The sequence below is a fragment of the Lemur catta genome, chromosome 10 (assembly GCF_020740605.2).
Source record: "Lemur catta isolate mLemCat1 chromosome 10, mLemCat1.pri, whole genome shotgun sequence".
Classification (NCBI taxonomy): domain Eukaryota; kingdom Metazoa; phylum Chordata; class Mammalia; order Primates; family Lemuridae; genus Lemur; species Lemur catta.
Genome location: NC_059137.1, coordinates 55656588 through 55679277, shown reverse-complemented (window position 1 = coordinate 55679277; position 22690 = coordinate 55656588). Strand labels below are relative to the sequence as shown.

The 22690-nt window shown below is 33.5% G+C and overlaps 1 protein-coding gene across 1 annotated transcript in view; it reads left to right on the top strand.

Moving 5' to 3' along the window:
* LOC123645688 (40S ribosomal protein S3a-like) overlaps nucleotides 1-19203 on the top strand; it is a 68125-nt gene extending 48922 nt beyond the window's left edge. The window contains exon 3 of the mRNA XM_045562127.1: nucleotides 18332-19203. Within this exon, the coding sequence (XP_045418083.1) occupies nucleotides 18332-19149 (818 nt within the window). The 3' untranslated portion in view covers nucleotides 19150-19203. The remainder of the gene's footprint in view (nucleotides 1-18331) is intronic.
* Nucleotides 19204-22690: the final 3487 nt, after the last annotated feature.

The window sequence follows — 22690 nt, the reverse complement described above, 5'->3', positions numbered from 1 at the left end:
CTTCCTCTTGCTTCCAGCTCTCTAATGGATGCCTTGGGTTGCTAGAGAATTCTAAAAATACTTTTGATAGGCCACTCAGGGCTTTTCAGTTTGGTCAATCCCTTATAAAGCAAAAGAATCTTTCCCAGTCAAGCCCTAGTAAAATCTCCATACATAGGAAAATGGACATAATAGTAGTGTTTGAAATGTATTGGGTATTTACTATGTATATGGCACTGGGGTAGCTATTTAATCTTCATAACATCTTTCAATGATAAAAATTCCAGAAACCTTTTACAAATGAGAAAATGGAGACTAGGAGTGATTATTCATTAAGAAATTTCAAACTATGAGGGGAAAAACAGTTTTCACCATGTAATATTAACATCAGTGCACCTAAGAATCAATTAACCTCTACTACTACTAACACAGTTGGTATTCAGTATGAAGGCTACCAAGGAATCTGATGGTTTCACACAAACTAAGGTATTAAAGACTGACAAATTAACTATCAGTTAAAAGGCTACCTTGTCTGGGTATGTCTTTACTTTGAAAAATGTTGCCTTGAATAAACATATATTGGACTGAATGAAAAAAATTTAATGGTGAATTTCAGACCCTGTGACAGGTAAATGGAGTCGATAACTTGAGACTGGAAACTTGCTTAGAGTTAACAACCTTAATATTATAACTTTGACTTTCACTTTCAAATCCATCTATATATGTACTTGCCCTTTTAATCCTTATAAAATAAAGGATATTCTCCTCATTAATTAATAAATCAATTCAACCATTCAATTCATAAAGATTTTTGGAATATCTACTATGTGCCAGACATTGTTTTAAACTTGGAGGTGAAAGACTTCAGAACATGTACAGCTTATTGCAGGACAAAGCCATTTATATAAAAAATTACAGTATAATAAGATAAACACTATAAGAAATATGCTTATTACAAAAATGGAAATTAAAGGTACACATACCTATTTCAGGAAAGAAATTGAGAAATAAACCTTTACAAGAGCCGTTACATTTAACTAGGATTGGGACAGAAGGGGTGAGAACAGAATGTTGAAAAGAAATTTATCAGCTGGAATAGTTTGTATAGAAAATAGTAGACAGAGGAAAGAAAATATGCAAAGGCTTGGAGGTCTGAAAAATTTCAACTTGTTGGAGGAATTAAGATTAATTGGCTATGAACAACCACACTCTGATGACATCTATGATAACAGGTATTACTAGTTCTGCCTCTTCTGAGTTTGTGCCTTAAATATTGGGGCTACTCATCATACTGTTCTCATCACTTCTTGCAATTTTAGGTATCTATGAGTTACTTCATTTACTCCAGGGCTTTAAATAGCAGCTACCAGAATATTGGTGGTTGCTCTTAGATGAACCAGCCTCATCTATAGGACACAATTAGAAGAGATAGAATAAAACCAGGGTGAAAGGGAAGACATCTTTGGAAATGTGAAAGGAATGAAAATTGAAAGGTGCGAGACATTCAGTGAGAACTCATGTTCCCCTTAATATAGTTACAGATGGTTACTGATAGAAGTATTTATGGATATGTGTGTATGTAGAGGTTAGCATACATATATGCATTTCTTTGCCCTGTCCAGTGGGAAACCCTAAAAGCAATGACACCCCAGTAACAATGTAAACTGGAGCCCATATCTAGATTACAAATAACATGCTCCATAAAAAGGAACAGGGCTCCTTGGTGCAATGGTTAATTCTAGGGCTGGAGAAGGAAATATACAAGACAAGCCTGGGAAATGTTGTACCAGAAAGTAAGGAAGTGCCAAAGGAAAAACAAGAGCACATTATTAGGGATTGTCAAAGAGCAAATGAGTCAATGGAAAGAGCTCCTTAGGGCCAAATTTGGAATAATTGAAGCAATAACATAAGTAGTATAGGATTATAATGCAAAGTATAAAATAAATATGTATGAGTTGGAGCCCATACTAATAAAAATAAATGATCTACTAAATTAATAAGTGAGGGAGAAGAGATAAATATTCCATACAGATGAATTCCATATAATTTATTTAGATTCTCTACCCTAAAGAAGACGAAATATAATTCCCCATGCCTTAAATGTGATGTATGAATACTGACTTCCTTCCAAAGAGTAAAGTACAGAATTGGGGGTAAAAGAGTAACTTTATGATGGATAAACTTACAAACTCTACTTCAAGGGGGTGATCAAGGTCAACATTAACAGTCATAAATCATGTTGATAGTATCTTTGTTAGGATATGATAAAAATTACACTCTTGGCTGGGCGCGGTGGCTCACGCCTGTAATCCTAGCACTCTGGGAGGCCGAGGCCGGTGGATCGCTCGAGGTCAGGAGTTCGAGGCCAGCCTGAGCAAGAGCGAGACCCCCGTCTCTACTAAAAATAGAAATAAATGATTTGGACAGCTAAAAATATATATAGAAAAAATTAGCCGGGCATGGTGGCACATGCCTGTAGTCCCAGCTACTCGGGAGGCTGAGGCAGTAGGATCGCTTAAGCCCAGGAGTTTGAGGTTGCTGTGAGCTAGGCTGACGCCATGGCACTCACTCTAGCCCGGGCAACAGAGTGAGACTCTGTCTCAAAAAAAAAAAAAAATTACGCTCTATTTCGGTGGTCTTCCTCCCTAAAACTCATAACCCCAATCAAATAATGAGAAAAACATGCACAAATCATAATAAAGGGGCATTCTACAATATACTTCATGAATCCTCTTCAGAAACTCTCAAGGTCATAAAAAACAGAGAAAGTCTGAGAAACTATCATAGCCAAGTGGAGCCTAAGGCAACATGACTATGAAATGAATGTGGTCTCCTGGATGGGACCCTGAAACTGAAAAAGGACGTTAGGTAAAAATTGAGGATAAACTCTTCTCCTAATATCTATTTCTTACTGATTCCATTTTCAAAGTGACCTTGATATAATTTAGTGGCAAATGTATTGGATAAATGTCTTTTAAGGAGATGTTGGCCAAGAGTTTCTGAGTTGTGTGCTGCAGTGAATTGGGAATCAGTAAATTGTGGGTTTATTTATCTATTTATTTTTTGGTTCTGTCACTGAGTGTGGGACTTTGGGCAAGCCATTCTCTCCTATCTGAATCTCGTTTCCCTGTTTCAACTTGAACATGACCTTTACTTCCCATAGAATTCATGCAAACAGGAGTCCCACTGAATAATCTGAGGACCAAGTCTAGCTATACACTATTTATATGAGAACTGTGAAGCCTCCTGCATTATAATCCTTTCCTCATCACCAGGAAAGGTAGAGTCCAGGAAAGAGGCCTAAAATCAATGTTGTAGAGTCTGACGGGGAGAAAGGGAAAGGAAGCAATTTTACAGCCCTGTGTTAATTATCACACTATTTCTAGCCCAAATTTCACCAATGCATACTTAGATTTGACCTAAGGAGAGGGAATCAGTAGAAAGTACAGATAGAGTTATTTTACTTAAATCTCTCAAAATCAAAGCACTGTGTAGGAACTCATGCACTAGCAGTTAGGAAAATGGGATCCTTTTCCTACATAGGTGCAGAGTATGGTATGCTTCTTTCTGCATTAAGACCTCAAAGGTCTCAGCTTTCCTTGTAGATTCCAACAGTTCTAGAATATTGACTCATCAAAGTAGTTTCCATACAATAAGGCACAGTGTGGCACTGACTCACTGTGATTTCAGCAGCTACCAGAGATGGCTTTCAGGGACTGCACAGACATGGAAATTTGAGGGCCAAGTGTTTTGAATTCTACTGTGTGAGCCCACACAAACAGGTTTGGAGAAGCGTAGGGCCTTTCCATAAGTTTAAGACAAATATGGAATGAGTAAAATGGATTCTGATGTGCTACAACAGTAGACAGTGGTAGACTCAGGGAAACAATATTTATTATTATTATGCTTGAACAGTGGAAGCTGAGAAACATGCAAAATAAAATATTTCCAAGTAATTAATACTAAAACTAGTATAAAATTTGAAGTAGAACTCCAATATCAGATAAATTGAAGTAACTCTCGTAAATGAGTAATATGCTCTCCTATCTTAAGCTCTCAATGTTTGGCATCTCTTTTAGCTCCTGAAAAGATCCAAGAGTATTTTCAATGGAACATCAGGGCACTCAAGAATGCAGATTGAAAAAACACTCAATTGAATGATGGCTAAGGTTCTACCTACCCCTAGGTATTTGTTGGCTCTAAGCCTCGGAGAAGGTTTGTTATACGAACATTGTTGCTGATTCTCAAGATTGTGAGAAAACAAGAAAAAAAAAAAAAAAGAATCCTTAGGAGCAGCTGAAGTTATGGCCTGGCTACTTGAAGAAGGTCATATTGCTTTTCCATCCCCAAATCAAAAGGGAAATATTAATATTCTGAACCTTGGGCCCCCTGCCAAGTGTTTATCCCAAGTCTCCCAAGTTAATTGTTTCTACATCAGCCAAACATACAGAAATTGCTTGTCTGAAAATACTTTACTGCAAGACCAAGATTAAAAGGAATTCTAAGAGAAATAGGAACAACAGACTGCTTCTACTGCAGACAGGTTACTCCATTTGTGTGTTACACACACATCTCATCCCTGGCTAAATGTGCCAGAAAGAAGATATCATTGATAATAGTTCAGACTAGGAGTGAGAAGTTTTAAAAAACAACAAACAAACAAACAAACAAAACTGATGTGGGAACAAAATGAGTATTTTGCAACTGAATTGCAGGCAGTCCAAGGAAACAAGAGACAAGATTTCAAGGACTCCCAGAGCACTTCAAACATAAACCCCAATAAAAGAAAAATAAATGCAGAAATAAGTGATAAGACCTGTTTTTTTAATAAAGGTAAACTGTGACTGTGGATTATTTGTCAATCAATGGGTACCAGGGGCCAATCAGATGAAAAGGAAGCCCATTGGGTTAGAAAAAATTTGATTGTATTAAATTGGTGCCCTTTGCAATATAAAGAGAGTGAACAAAATTATTCAGTTCTGTCATTTAAATCAGACAAGAAGATGCTGAAATCAAATGATTCATCTCTTAGTATTCAGTAAAGCAATTTAATGGATTCAATTTCCTACTGTCCATCCAATGGTGTGACATTTCCCACACATGATCATTTAGAAGAGGCGTTTTGGGAAGCAAATTAATAGTTTAAAGAATCTGAAACAATTACATGTGGCATCATTTTAGTTTGAATTCACTAGGTAAAACACATACTCCCATAGTTTAATTGGTGATGTGATACCATAGGATGGGGTGGTAGGAATAGTTTCAATAATGTAAATAATAGGGCAGAAATCCTTTCTTTAGCCATTCCTTAGATACCTAAATATTTTTCAAGTTTGATAAGCATCGAAGAGTAAATATTTGAGGATATTACATGGGCAATTCTCACAGAAAAGATAAAACATTGTGCTTATGTACATTTTACTTCTTTCAAGAAACGTAAAGAAACAGTGAATCTCTGGCTTTATTGAACCAACTCTTCCAAATGCATGCACGTGTCCACTTAGGGAGCCTTGCATATCCTTGCAAAGTATAGTGAGCCTATTCTTTCTTTGTAGAGTTCACCTATGTTCTAAGTTCAGAAGTTTACAAAAGTCCTTTAGAAAATAATGAGAAAATTTAATTTTAAGAATAAATTATGTCATTGAAAATACAAATTTAGATATTCAGACTTTGGTTTCACAATTATGGAGACATAAAAGAGTATTTTTCATTTGTACTTCTAAAAGCTTTAGTTTGATGAGATACTTTCCTTAAAGGCAATTAGCTAACCAAGATAATTACTTCATCTGACAAGTATAAAGAATTATTGATTTGTCTAGTCCATAATTTTGAATCGTGCTCCATTTAAAAAATGAGTCTTTGTCCAGCACCTCTACCAAGTCAATGAATGCAAATTACCTTCAGTGTTCTGGCAGTTTTCATCTTATAGTATTTATTTACCTACAGGATTTTCTAGGAATCAGGCAACTTATATTGTTTATTTAAAGAATAAAAAGAAATTACATGTCAGAAAATCAGTATCTAAATAGATTTAAGTAAGTGACCCTAGTTTTTCTTAAGTATAGGTCAATGGAAAGTAAATGTTGTCATGCATATTAAAAATTTACTCTAGTGTCTTCTTAAAGTATTAGAAATAGGATTACATTCTTATTTTTATTTTGAACATTAAATATCTTCATTTAAAAAATAACTATCATTAAAGTTAAAAGAATATTTCATTCACTCAGAGTCATGGCAAATGATAACATCTCCATAAAATGTATCAAGTGAATGGAGATTTATGTTCTTTTTAAAATACAGTATTTATTTTATGTAATAAACAAACAGATTTGAGGAACATAATGTAAACCACTCTCTTTTTCAATATAAAATATAAGAATTGAAGATTGTGTTTACCGGTTACAAATGATAAATAACGAAAACTTGACTGATGATATCTTTAAAAATGAGGTGCTCATTTTTTCTCAGACACCTGGTTCTGTTGGTCAGTTTTTCCATAGCTCAATCTAATCAAGACCCTAGATTGGCATCTGAATGATTCTGTTGGCTTTCTCTCAGAGTAAGAGGGGGCTTCTAAACTCTAATCAAGAAGAAAGGAAAAAAGACATGGAGCCAGGCAGATTTATTTTTCTTACAATAAATGAGAAGTTTTCTTAGAATTCTTGCACTTTCAATGGAAATGCCACATCATCTCATTGGTTAAAACTGTATCATGTGGTCAGCCCTAAGTCTAAGGGTGTCTTAAGAATACAATATTGAGTTTCTTCAGCCCCTATTGTAGTGGGGAATGCAGAAGAATATTAGTCACTGAACCAATAGTGTCCATGATTTTGTGTGTCCTAAAACGTGTAGGGCCTCAGTGGTGCTTCCATATTAGCACTAATAACATTTGTTAACCATTATTCTAAGTATTTGATCATTTTGTTTTCCCTACTGGACTATAAATCCCATAAGGGTAGTCTTTGTTTATCATTTTATCTTTCTGTTTTAGCAGAAGGTCTAGTTTAGTGCATGAAAATAAACATTTGTTGATCAAATGAATCCTGACATAGACCCAGGCAAAAGTGCTGAAATATGTTCAATGCTTCAGAAGACAAGGGGAGAAACTAGAGTAAGATCTGGGGAGAGCAGTAGGGGAAGAATGAATAAACAGCTGCAGTGGAAGAAGAATGTTTTGTTTGCCATAGGAAGAATATATCCATGAGGAAAGTGAGGTATTAAAAGACTGTAATGAAAATAAAAAGATGGAGAATTAAAAGCAATGCCTCAATGAAAGGAGATTAATGAATGATAATTTTTCCTATTAAAGTGTTCTTGAAGATTGTAGGTGAAAAAACCAACATTAACATTTTTGTTGGTGAATTTTGAGCGGCTTATGAATCACTGCAGTTTCTCTTCAGTCAAAGGTCTGACTTATTGGAAACTTCCGGAATGGCAACGTAATGGGAAGGTTACCTCTCAGCTAATTGACATTTTGAGATATTTAGTTCTTCATTTTCAGTCCAGGTCTGCCAAAGACCATGGGTATAGAGGCTGAAACCAACCAAGAAGTCTCTGAGACTCCTTTTTAGTGACCAAGACTATAGGTATTTTTTAAGTTTATTTTGAGTTAGATCTAGGTTTCTATCAAAACCTGTGCTATAAACTCAGTCTGTGCTATAGACTCAGGTCAACAGCACTATATCTCAAGACCATGAGCTGGAAATAATTAATTAGTTCATCCATCAGAAACCCCATTGCTTCCGTCTGCTTTCTCCCTCACAGAAGCGATAAGATGCAGAGCTGGATGGCAGTGTGTTTTGGGTTTGTGGTATTCCTTGCCACCTATTTCAAATGAAAATATTTTACATGTATTTTTGGTTTTGCCATTTAAGTGCTCTAATTTTATATGGGCATTTGGGAAGATCCAAAATTGTGCTGTCACTTTTTTCTTGATCTTCCCATAACTCTACATACAGATTTTCACATATATTTAGTGCTAAAGTACTCATCCAATTAACACAATGTTTAAACATGAATAGATACAATATAAAAGAATTAATTTTACCTGTCCTATGTGATATATTTTTAATCCCCAAATGACATAGGCATCACAGAAAGCAAATAAGAATTGCTTTTGTTTTATTTTGAGAAACTGCCATGAAAGGGACTAGATCTGTAAATTTCTAGTAAAGCAAAAAAGATTGGGAAATATTGATGTAGCATTATATACTCCTATTTTGGTTTTATACTAATACATTATTTGAATTGATAGTAAATAAAAGGATGATGTATCTCCTTATCTTTTAATATTTAGTAGGTAGTTATCAGTGGAAACAATAGTAGGTGATAAGTTCTCACATGTTTATAGTACTCAACACAATTCTATTCAGAAGCTAGACTTTGCAGATGATTATATTACATATAACAAGATCTTTAATATTGGCAAGAATATATTATTTCTGGAAGGCTTTTCCCCATCTTATAGATCATTGCAAATACATTTCTTATTCAATCATCTGGTATTTCCTTTTTTGTAATGATGCTAAGTTAGATAAAATGCTGCAAGTGTACAGACTTCCCCTTTTCTAAAAGAAAAATATATCCATTGGAAAAAAAATTTGAATTTGTGTCAGTTTCTGGGAAGACAATCAAAATTAGACGTGTTTTTTTTATAGACAGCATTTCCTCCTTTAACTTGTTATTGCTTAGTTACATCAAATTAATCAATAAAATAGCATTGACTTTCATATTATAGTATCTTGACCTAGCTACAATAAAGTGATCTGCTTGCCAATGCACAGTGCCTTTTTTAAAACTTTTCTCATAAAAGGAACTACTAATTCACATAAATTCTAACTGCTTTTGTACAAGAGGTTATAAAAATTAAAGGATGGATGGTGGTGATAGTTGTACAACATTATGAATATATTTAATCCCTCTATTTAAAAATGGTTAAGATGGTAAATTTTCTGTTAGGTGTATTTTACTACAATTTTTAAAAATTGGAAAAACAGTTATAGTACATATTTGACTATCTACATTGAAATAGCACTTGTCTAGAAGATCCTGACACAGATTTATCCACTTTGCAACTATATTTTTTACACAGAAAGGGCTGAACAACAAATGCATGGTTCTGAAAACAAAAATAGGAAGATGGCTTTATATCAGAGTATGAGAGACAGTTTGTGAATACTAGTGCAATGCAACTAAATTTAAGGGAAAAATATTCTGGTCTAGTAATACTTTATTTCATGAGATAAAAGAATCCCACTACTAAGAAAGGTGACATGAAGCCCTTATGTCCTCTCTCCTGGATCAATGAACAGTGTTGCCATTTTTTTCAATGAAAGGCAGCTGCTCTGAGTTTGCAGAGATCCAATAATGGCTTAAGAAAGTGTGTGTGTGTGTGTGTGTGTGTGTGTGTGTGTGTGTGTGTGTGTGGTGTGCTTACAGACCTGGTCCATTTTAGAAATTCAATAAATAGTACATATATAATTAGAATTTTTGTCTCCCCAAATATCAGCTGAGAACGTCCTGTGTATGCCCTTTATGTTTACCCAGAATTTAGTACCTTCCATTAGTTCTATGAAGATTCTCTCATGATAGACATTTTGGGGTCATTGAGTCACTTAGTGAAGATTTGGGGGGGATGACTAAGGGATCAGTTTATATACCACTTAATCCTTCCTTCAGTACTTCTTGGAAGCAATCAATGGTGATACTCCCCAAATCATTAAGTTCCTGCTTGAAAACTAAATTAGGGAAATAATCGATTCATGTAATTATTAATAATATAGAAACAATATTTATGATAACTTTTAAAATAGCAATTATAATATTAATGGAATATCATACCAATATTTAAAATTACAATTTAAAAGTTTAATAAATTATGGATTTCTCCCCATAACATAAAGTTGAGTGGTCAAAACATAGGGAATTGTTCAGATTGGAATTGTTTATGATAAGGCATAGAAAAATAATTGGAAGTAAATTTTTTTCTATCTTTTTGCATATTCTAAATTTTTAATAATGAGAAAACATTTCTCTCAATATCAGAAAAAAGTAAATATTATAAATACGGACTTGAGGGTATAGATAAACCATAAGTAAAATGACCCAGCACATTTCTTTGGCATATTTTGTATTATACCGTAAAATATTGAAACCACAATATGATAATGTGAAATATAAATTTTATGCTTCTTTAAAGATAGCGGATACTGACATTTATGTTAATATTTTTAAAATATTTTACATTTTATAGCATGTGTAATATATATGCATGTACATGTAATTGTATTTTGTATGAAGATAGAACTCTTATTGATATTTCATTGTAGCATATTCACTAGATTGATTTTAAATCTTTGTCAGAGACATAACAAAAAAAACTAGGAAAAGAAAACTAGTTAAAAGTTTGTCCTGTAGAAACCATATTCCTATTTATTCTGTAATTTTATTCTTTATAGCCATCACTATAAGCTTTCATAGTATGGTCATTGAAAGGTAACAGTTCTAGGATCATTAATAGAATCAAAAAATTTTGAAAATGTTTGCTGATTATATTTCTGGGGCTTATGAGCTAGTTCTAGAATCTATTCGTCATGTTTGATTAATTAGCAACAACATAATGCCATCTTTTTTTTTTTTTTTTGAGGCAGAGTCTCACTCTGTTGCCTGGGTTAGAGTGCCGTGGCATTAGCCTAGCTCACAGCAACCTCAAACTCCTGGGCTCAAGCAATCCTCCTGCCTCAGCCTCCCAAGTAGTTGGGACTACAGGCATGTGCCACCATGCCTGGCTAATTTTTTCTATATATATTTTTAGTTGTCCACATAATTTCTTTCTATTTTTAGTAGAGATGAGGTCTCGCTCTTGCTCAGGCTGGTCTTGAACTCCTGAGCTCAAATGATCCACCCGCCTTGGCCTCCCAGAGTGCTAGGATTACAGGCGTGAGCCACTGCGCCCAGCCAATAATGCCGTCTTATGCTTATGATTTTCTTGATCCTACGTTCAATGTCAGCTAATTTTAGGTATAAGACCCTTGGGAAACAGTTCACATATTTTGGTGGAAGGAGCTCTGAACTGGAAATTTGGAGCCTCAGACTTGTTCTGGTCTACCATTAACTGGCCACATTTATAAGTTTATTTTTTGCACCATTTTGTTAATTAATTTTAGAGGAATAAACAAGATGGTATCTAATTTCCCCACAACTTCCACATTTTCTAGGAAGCTTTGATGTTTCCAAGGGATGTGAAGACTCTCACAGTCTACCCATTTTTGAGGGCTAACTGATTTACTTCTTTGGAGAATCCAGAGCTAGAAGTGGATTCCACAGACAGAACATCATTTAGGATATGTCCGTAATATACTGCCCTGGACTTCTAGAATAGTTTTAGACAGTCGTAGTTCCCTGAATTGATGACAGGTAGAACATGTGCTTTTTAGAACATGAACACACATTCTGCTTATGAGTTACAGGCTTATTTCTTGTCTTGATTTCTGTAGCTCACTCTGGGCACATAGTAGGCACTCAGTAAATATTCATGAATTGAAATTCTCCATTTCCCAGTTAACCCAACAGTTAGCAATTAGCTTCTATGTAAGGGAGTCCTGGAATTAGTGAGGTTACTTAATTGTTGTAATACTGCTTATCAGTAACTCAGTAGGTGTTCAGTAGCTCTATTGCAATGATGGACGATGCCTATTTTTATGCAAGACTTGGCTTTATGTAGCTATTTGTCATTGCTTTTGATAATACCTCTTTTGCATAAAATCTCTTAGAAACCATCGTTCTTATTTTTGTAAGATCATCCCCCTTAGTAATATTGAGATGTTCTAGGATGCTTATAGCCTCTTTACAATTCCACAATCTGGTCATCCTAATAAATGTACATGTACAATTGGAGTGAAATTGTTAAAAAGCAATATAAAAACAAATATTGATAATTTCCTCAGATAGGACATCATCTTTCTAATTTACCACATGGCAACTGATTTTTGGCATTACATTCCCAGTGTAAGAAGTTAACAGTATTTAGAGGTTACAAAAGCTGGAGACATAATTGATAGCCTATAAGAGGAAAATGGAATATGAATATTTGGAGTTCTTAACATAAAAATGTATCAAGGTACTTTATGAAGTGTAATGATTTAAATATCAGTAATAATGCAGTAATTTTGTGTACTAATGAAGAATTTTATTCAAATAACTTGTTAGACATAGAATCTGTTTATAGTTTGTAGCTTTTGCCTTTGGTTTCAAAAACAGCTGCAACTATTCTTTTTATTCTTTTCTCCTTTAATTTCACAAACTATATACCTTGTTAGGAAATTAAATATGAAGCAAACCATGATAAGAAATATCAACTAAAACGCTAAAAATGTAGATTCACTCTGGAGTTTAGTCTGACCGCTTAGTTTACTGGCTTTTTATTTGTTTCTTTACTTTATGCAAGCACTAATTTATCTATCTATGAGTGATAGAAACCTAATGTACATGAACAGGATGCTGTTAATTAATAATTTAATAGATGAACCCCATACTGACATTTTGATTCTTAACCTGTATTTAACTATAATAATGGGTTCTGCTTTCACTAGGACCTCTTCATACATCAAAGCTTTCTTGTTAAGCTAAGCTAAGTGATGCTCGTCTTATGTTTTTCCCAGGGTTATTGGTTTAAATATCTTTTTATGTGCCATAAGCCCTTGAAAAGATTGACTATATCAGTTAAGTAAATAAATTATTGTGTTGGGAACAGCAGAGTCAAAACATGGTGTACTAATTTGTTGATTTTTGATAAATATTAGGTTGTAAAGGGATATTAACTAGGACACATACATATGCATTTGTGAGTAACATAGCTCACTAGAGACAGCATTCATTTCAGTGTATGACTATCACTATGATTTTCCAATATCGTTAGAATTCATTAAGTAACTATGAATACCTGGCAACTCAATTTAAAATAAATTTAAAAGGACCTGGTGAATAAAGTGGTTCATAACTTACTTACAAACTATATATACACTAATTCATTTTTTAATTTTCAGACTTGAGAATAGGTTATATAGTTACAGGGTTAAAAAAGGCAGAATATTCTGGTATTCATATTGCATAGTCTAAACATCTTAACGAATAATGGTAGTAAGTATAAATAATGTCAAATGACTAAAACCAAGACTTACAAAAGAAATAAGCTACTGAAAATGCAAAAATTGAAGAAGGAAACTGAATAGTGGCCAGAGAATGGAAGGATCCAAGGGGATTCACTCTTCTCTTTGCATTATTTTGTTCAGCCCTTGTTAGGTTTGTCATTTTATTAATAAGAAATTAGAATCTGAGTCAGACATTTTGGCAAGAAGAGATATTTGGGTAACTAGAGAGAACTTGTTTTAAATTCTTTTTGTTTATATTAGTGATCTAATGAAATGACAACAACTAAACTCCAACAATGCATTATAAAATCAAAAAGTCCCAAATTTACTAGTCAGTTCCACATTTGGTAAACTCTATCTGTATGAGTTATCATTATAACTTATTTAATTTAGTATGCATCTACTATAAGATACACATGATCTAGGTACTGTGGATGTATCTGGGAATAACAGATATGGTCTTTGTCCTCTTGCAGCCTATACTCTAGTGGAAATAAAGATTTAAACTGGTAATTCCAAATCTCATGATCATCGTGAAAGATAAAGACATCTTGTTTAGGAAATTGTCAAAAGCATTTGCTAAAGGAGTTTTGTTAAGGTTTACAGAAGAGACAAGAATTCAAGAGCTGTTTGAATGATTGGAAGCTCATATATATCTGTGCACACTTTGGTTTGGTATTAGGAGTACCACAGATCCGGAAAAATCAAAGAGAAAGAAAGGTGGCAGTATAATAAATTGAGACATGAGAAAAATACTGGCCTTTCTTCATATAGTTTTAATATAGGGGGTGAAAATATAACTCTTTGCAAGACAAAGTGAGCAGAGTCATCTTAAAATATATGCCCATTATGGGAATTTCCAAGCATAGAGTTGGTTAAAATAATGTTGAATGTTCCTATAAATATTTTAATTGAAAATTTAATTAAGTAAATAGGACAGATCATTAATTTTTAATACATATTTTTGTCATTAGAGAGTTATACTGTCTGACATTGGAGCATCGAGGCTTTTGGAAGTAAAAATATTAATTTATAATTACCAAACTATATTGACTATGTTGTTTTTCTTCTCTTACGTGTAAGAAATCCCTTTAGAGACTTATGTTTATCATTATCACTGAAAACAAATCAACATTTAAGGATTTCCAGGTAACAAAATGAAAGATATGACAATTGTTTAATATAAAAATATCTGCCCCTTACCATTTACTTCAGGAAAGTACACTTGTTGGGTGGCAATCAAAATGTCTTGCCTGATGACAAGGAACTTCTTCCACTTAGTTTTGTTTTTATTAGTACTTACCAGAGAATATAGTTTAGAGAAAAATTAGCTACACTATTTTCAAAAGATGTGGCTACAATACATTAAAATATCCTTTAGTATTTAACTGAAAAGAGTAGTAGCTATACATAACATATTGCATTAATACAGTTTTAGACTTGCTGTATTTAAAATATTTTCTATATGCTCTTTTCTATTTTTTATAATTTCTCTATTTTATACTCTGATTCAAATCCATAGCAGGCCAAATGCTAGCATCAAATTAGGATAAAATTAGTGATAATAATAGAGTCTTAATGGAGCGAAAACTGCCACTGTTTGCAGGTTATTCTAAAAACTATATTACTATATGGGAGAAAAACCCAGAGTAAAAATAACATTTTATGTTAAAGACCTATAGCCTGTTCATAAGATGGAATAAGCAGCCATGCAGTTTACTGGGGTACAATAGGAAAAATATTACTGTAGCTGCATTAATTTAAAATGAAATTAGACTGTTATAAATTGGGAAGGAAAAATAAAGTATGAAATAGAAATCTTTGTTTTGCTCCACTCAAATAGAGATTACAGGGCAATTTTAGATAAGAGAATTTCCTGTTTTATTCAATTTGAGGTCATTTTATATACTTTGTGTTTCTTTTTTTCTTTTATCCCCCCTTCTGTATTTACTCAGACAAGGTCAACAGTCTATCTGAGTGTTCTGCAGCCACCCATTTATTTCAAAGAACCAACTTTCTGTAGTGTTAAAAATCCTCCCCATGCCATTTGTGAGATATTATCTGGCCTTTCTTCTTCTTGCCTGTTGTGTGTATGCATCCAAATAACAGATGGTCTATTTCCTCTAACTCTTCCATGAGTCAGCAGGCTGTGATCGGTCAATTGATACAGTATTATTTTTGACTTTCAAAATATATGCTTAATCTTTTCATTATTAACTGGATAGCTCAACTACTGAAAGCATTTCCTGACCTAAGTTCAAACAATTTACTGTATTATGTGGGTAATGTAAAATATGACATTTTGCTATTGCTAGTATTTTTTACTGTTAAGTAGTGAAACATTGTGGAAAATAAACTTCCTGTTGGAATTCAGCATCTTGAAGTAGTTTACTAAGCATAAGAACTAGATAATTGATTTGTAAATGAGGGGAAGTGTGAAGAAAATTAAAATTTTGTATAGAGTAGAACACTTAAATATGAAACATAAAAAATGAAAATCTAATAAAATCTTTAAATAATAAAACATTCAAGAAATAAGTATGATATTTGAGAGAGAACACCCGTGGCTATATGGCATTATTTACCAGTGTTGTATAAGATATATGTTTTCTGAATAAATACCTTCACGGCAATGTTATCCCAACCTCTCCCTTGATTCTAAAATTTTGAGGTCAGCAATTGTAGCTTATATTCCTTTATGTCCTTTATAGCGGTTAGCACTATGCTATTGCCAAGAATAAGATGGTGTATTCTGAGGTGCCATGTAGAATACACATGCCAAGTTTCAATTACATGCAGCTGTTAGAAGCATTTTCTGTCCATAAATGTATATCTCCCCTAAGTCTGTTTAGAAGCCATGAAATAGTAGGAAATACAAACCCAAACACTGACCAATTATGAATATGACATAATTTTAGGATAGCAAAAGGAGGACATGTGCAGGAGCAACATATGTTTCTAAAGATGTAATTTTTGGATAAATATTTACTTAATAAACCAAAGAGTGTAGAAATTTCTTAATATTAATAACTAGTTTATTCTTATCTTAATCAATTATGCCAATTACAGAGTGGCTTTTTAAAAACACAGCTCTGGCTATGTCATTTAGCTATTTAAATCTTCTACTGATAAACCGTTTCCTTCAAGGTGAAGTCCAAATGCACATTAAGTGTTGGTGCATTTCAGAGTTCTGCCCTCAGCAGTTTTCTCCATTACTCTTTATTTTTCCTGTAAAATTATGTCTGCTTCCATGACTTTAGTTAACACCCATCCATATCTCCTACCTACACTTTAATTTTGAAAACCTAACTCCATAAATCTGAACAACTGCCAATATCATCACCTAATATTTAACCTCTCACATCTGTACCAAACCTCATGATCTAACCTACAAACCCTCCTAATCCTGATTCAATTTTATTCCACCATCACTTTAGTATTATCAAGGTCAGGCTTTAGTAGGAAACAACAACAACAAAAAATCTCAAAACAACCAAAAATGTAATGGCTTAATACAATTTTTTTTTGTAATCTCACAAATCTGTGTGGGTTGGCAGGGGATTTTGCTTTGTATAGTCTTTATTCAAAGGCCCAGGCTGTTGGAGCAGTCACTATTACATTATATGGCACTGTGGCAAAGGCAAAGAGAAGTGTGGACAAACTCTGGTTTCTACAGCTTCCACTTGGAAGTAGACATGCCACTTCTTGGCATTTATTAGGTAAAGCAAGTCACATGGCCACATCTTCCCACAAATGGCAGCCTTCATGTTCTTGGGGGAAGACCATAAGTGTTATGACATGATAGCAGTAAAGACTATTATATGCACCCAGTCACCTAAGCTATAGGCTACCTAATCCTTGCACTTCTTCATTAGCTTTTACCTTCCATAGTCTACCACCAAATCTTATTAATTCCAGTCTCTAAACATCTGTTTTCTCATCTCCAACCAAACTGCTACTACATTGGGTTAAGATCTCATCATCTTTTCCCTACATTAGTTCTTTGGCTTTATTACTGACTACAAATTTCCCATACTCTAACCCATCTCCATTCTGTAACCAGAGGATGTCCTAAAATGTGGATCTAATTTTATCCATCCTATTCTTAAAATTCTTTAACACTATAGTTTCAATTCAATTTATAGTTTAAGTTCCAAGCTTCCTACCTTGGAATACAAGGTGCTTCATTATCAGATTCTAGTATACTGTTCTGTTCTCATCTCACACCTCTCTTCTCTGACACATTTTATGCTCCTGGCATAATGTGCTACTTGTTATTCCCCCCAAGCAAATCATCGTTTCTCATATTGCCAAAAGCTGTACGTACTCTATCGTTTCCAAAATGTTCTTGCTCTCAAACCTCTATTTATATTTCAAGATTAATTTCAAACATAAACTCCTTATCATGACTTTCTTGGATCTTCCTTTCAAAAGACAGGATTAATTTTCTGAGCCTCTGTTTTCACATGCTAGAAGACTTAATGCACAGCTCTATTAATCTATTTCTCAAGTTTCAGTCAACTATGTATGTGTTTGTGAGTTTTTTCATGGCCAGGAAACTATACCTTATTTATAATCTATAGCATGGGATAAGTACTCAATAAATGTTTATGGAATTTAAATAAATATATTTTTATTTTTCTATTCTATTAAACCCATTACCAAGTGTTACCTTAAAATGTGATAATTTAGCTCAGATTAAAAATGAGGGCAGGGAATCTTAGACAGCCAATTGTTTTCTACAGTTTTATTTCTAAAGTTCTAAATTATCTAAATTATTCTTAAAAAACTAAGCTTAAGTAACATTGTTCAAAAAATACTGCTACATAGGCAACATTTATGAACTTTATATTAAAACTTCTCATTTATAAAACTAATTGGCCTAGGAATATAACTTAAAGTGCAAATTTTAGTGTTTCAACTGTTAATTTGAATTTGACTTATAGGACTTCAGAGAATATCTTGACCATCTGGCTTTTTAGTTGGTGGTCCACTGTTATCTAAAATAACAGACCTGCTTTTTTTTCCTAATGAGTTATTTATATAACAAAGAAATTACTAGAGTCAACACTGTTTTACATATTTTACAGTAATGAAGTAGATATCAGAATGTGAAGTAGAAATAAAATTCCTTAGTAAATTTAATACACAGTTGTAAGAAAATTGCAGCAACAATACCATATACAGTTAAAAGAGTAAACCAGCTTTTGGCTCTCTGAGCAGCACCACGGCGGTTGGCAAGAACAAGCGCCTTACGAAAGGCGGCAAAAAGGGAGCCAAGAAGAAAGTGGTTGATCCATTTTCTAAGAAAGATTGGTATGATGTGAAGGCACCTGCTATGTTCAATATAAGAAATATTGGGAAAACACTAGTCACCAGGACTCAAGGAACAAAAATTGCCTCCGACGGCCTCAAGGGTCATGTGTTTGAAGTGAGCCTCGCTGATCTGCAAAATGATGAAGTTGCATTTAGAAAATTCAAGCTGATTACTGAAGATGTTCAGGGCAAAAACTACCTGACTAATTTTCATGGCATGGACCTTACCCATGACAAAATGTGTTCCACGGTTAAAAACTGGCAGACTATGATTGAAGCTCATGTTGATGTCAAGACTACCGATGGTTATTTGCTTCATCTGTTCTGTGTTGGTTTTACTAAAAAACGCAACAATCAGATATGGAAGACCTCTTATGCTCAGCACCAACAGGTCCGCCAAATCCAGAAGAAGATGATGGAAATCATGACCAGAGAGGTGCAGACAAATGACTTGAGAGAAGTAGTCAATAAATTGATTCCGGACAGCATTGGAAAAGACATAGAAAAGGCTTGTCAATCTATTTATCCTCTCCATGATGTCTTTGTTAGAAAAGTAAAAATGCTCAAGAAGCCCAAGTTTGAATTGGGGAAATTCATGGAGCTTCATGGTGAAGGTAGTAGCTCTGGAAAAGCTACTGGTGACGAGACAGGTGCTAAAGTTGAACGAGCTGGTGGATATGAACCACCAGTCCAAGAATATGTTTAAAATTCAGACTTTTAATGACAAATAAAGAGTCCTACTTGTGAAAAAAAAAAAAAAGAGTAAACCAATATATGCTTGGCTTGAAATCACCAACATATGAATAATTAAGGCATCATACACTTTCTGATGGCCCAAAGTATTCCTAGAAAGGCTTTTTGCTATAAAGTGACATAAAGAAATAATGCTCATCCACAAGGAGCTTTCAGGCTAGTAAGTGAGACAAAAATGCAAATAAGTGATTTCCACTGAATAAAATAAGGGTGAACATAGAAACAATAACTATTATTATAGGCTCTAGGTTAAGTGCAGTAATTCTTTCAAAAACCATGGGAATTCAATGTTATTATTCTATTTTATAGATAAGAAAAGTCAGAGAGGAATAGTAACTTGCCTACTGTGTCACAGCTAGTCAGTAAAGATTGTAATTCAGATCTCTTGTCTTCGAAAGTTGTGTTTAATGCTGTTCTAGCTTTGCGTAGGGACCAGGGCCTCATTGTCCTTAACAATTATCATTTATACAGCTAGTCCCTAACTAATTGCATGCTACAAGCTTCCTTTACTAAAGTAACTTACAATCTACGAATGCCTTAACAAAATACTTCTACAACCAGGAATGCTATTTTAATTATTATTTCATGCTTTTTCAATAGTTTCTTTGAGAAACAATACTACATTGTTATAAATTTGCCAGAGTTGTGTGGGAAGAGATGCTCTGTGTGTTGGTTGAATAGATCATTGATTATGTGACCAAACTCAAAACGATGCCCTGCCCAAATACTAGTGTCCCTGAAATTCCAGCATTTACTGATTACTTGCTTTTTACCAGGTATTCCTTTTTACTTATTTTTCAATTTCAAACTGCATATACTTCTGCCTTGAGTATCTCATGAGACATTTCAAATCCTGGTGGAAATGTTCACCTTTAGGAGACACAGGGAAAATACTGAGTATCTACACAGTATTAGTTCTGAAATTGTTGGTGGAGATATACATTAGTGGGCAGACTTAAAAATTGTGTATTTTAATTTATCAGTACTTATTTATGTTCCAAGATAAACATATTTTGCTTATCTACATATTGACAAATGATAAAAAAATTAAATTCTGCTCCAGAGGATACCTACTTTCATTAAACGGGAGTCACATATGTGGCTGCTGGTTAAGATCAATCTCACTATATCTATGTGAGTTGCACTACTAAGAGAAATTTTGAATATTGAAAATTAGTCACCTAGGGAAAGCAAGAAAGAGAACATCCAGGTGAAGAACCACTTCCACAAAGACAAGAGATACTTCTAAACCCAGTCTGCAGAAGTAAGATGGGCTCTTACCCACAATTTGGTTTGGTCAAACCTAATGATGGCAAACATATAGCAAGAGAGTGTGAAAAGTTTTATTGTTCACATAATGAGGTTTTCTGGGGTAGAGGAGGGTGGTTCCAAGCAGGTCTAAAAATTACTTCAGAGAGCAAGAAAAAGAGATTGGCTTAGAGTTTTTATTGTGATTAGGGGTGTGGCCATTCCTGCACATGGTTTAAACTTTCCTCTGGTGTCAACTGAGAGTCCCTGGGAGTTTTTATGAGTTTAGCCAGATGTCAGGTAAAGGGAGCAATGGAAAGGGTAAGGCATAAGAACTGTATGAGTCAAACATCAAAAATGGCATCAATCTCTTTATTACAGATATATTTTCCAGTTTACACCAAAATGACATGTTTTACAAGTTTAAGGGAGCCTGCTTTTTAGCTGGCATATCACAGATTTAGAATGCTTTTATTCCAGTCCACCAACTCGTGGTTTTGCCTGGGCTGCTAAAAGTCATGGGATTTCCCTGTGACATTATCCATTAATGGGAATTAGATACAAGAAAAGTCCATCTGAGGCCCTCTGTAAGAAGAAATAGACAATAAATTGCAAAAGTGAATCAGTTTAAGGATGTATTGACTCATGGGCACTGACAGCGGTGAGCACTAGCATATGCTTATGATGTATCTTATCTTTTCCTGATCCTGAATCATCATGCTTAACTGTAAGCCTGTTAACATCTAAACATTTATACTTAATAGCAAGTTTTCCTTACGGATATAATTATGCTAAATTATAATATTGCTATATGTAGTTACAAGTTTAACCTAAGATCTAATGCAAAACACTTGAATGCGACCACTGAGAGGACTTCTCAGCAGCTCTGAAAATAGATTTTTTTCCCCTCTTTTCATTGTGTCATTGGAGTGTTGTTTAACGAAAAGGAATAAAGGCAAATTTGGCAATTCTCTTTTGGACTTATATAAATATATTTTAGTTTTCTGTTTGTTGAAAGGATTACATTCTTCATTATTATTAGGGAGAAATCACAGCCAAAAAGTATAAATTGATTCATTGAAAATAAATTCAAAATACAGTCATATTTTAATGTTATATTGATTACCATATTGATGACTTTAAACTGGTAAAAGAAAAATTTTTCTTGGTATTACATCAATTGTCATTCTAAATAATTGCCAATATCGGAAACATAATTGTAATTCATCTTCTATTTTTATTCCTACATTTGATGTACTTAAATTTAAAATAAGAAATGTTTATTATTCCAGGAAAAAGTCCATTGGATTTTATAGGTGCCACATACTATGTGAAGTTATATCCAAGTATTTTGAATAATAGTTTATTTCACATGGAGGTAAATAATATAAATTTTTGGGTAGAAAATATCTTTCTTGTAACTCTGGAAAAATTATTTTCATTCCTACATTTCTGTATATTACATAAAGAACTATGAATATGTGGGTTATTTTAAGAACTTTGTTTTTTGGATCCAAATATAAATTTAAATATAAGGTAAATAAGAAGATACATTAATTTAGGAAATATATGCTCTGCCAAGAAGTTATATTTAGTTTAAGTTATTTAAGCCAGCTAATTGGCTTAACTCCTAAATAAGAAGTAGGTGGAGCCTTTATCCCCAAGATAGCTAGATCTCTATCATTTTATTTATTTATTCCCTGAGATAGAGTATTTAAAACATTTTAAGAAACAATTTTAAAGTTTCTATGCCAGAATAGCTATTACATGTTTTATTAATAAGTAGTCAATTGTTTATTAGAAGAATTAATTCACACAATAAATAATTTCATGAGGGTTGGACTTATAAAGATGATGAAACTTAGCAGTTATAGATGTAGATTGACTTTTTAATTTTAATTTTTATTCTTTTGTCATAAACCTTCTATTTATGTAGAACCATAGATACCATAATTCTCAGAAATAATAATTACATAATGGAGCTATTGGAAATATTAATGAAAAAATACTTTCTTATTATTAAAGTTCCCTTGCTGGTTCTAATAAACTATACTGCAAAGTTTCTAACTTTATTTATGGTTATTTAAAGTCTTATAAAGGTGTCTTGGATCACTCTATTAATTTTCCTTCCTGTGATGGATGATGTAGCTTCCACGAGAATATATATGGATTATCAGTACTGTACTTATTTTATGATCTACCATTAATTAAATAGTATCATTCTGTCACTTCTTGATATTGAGAGA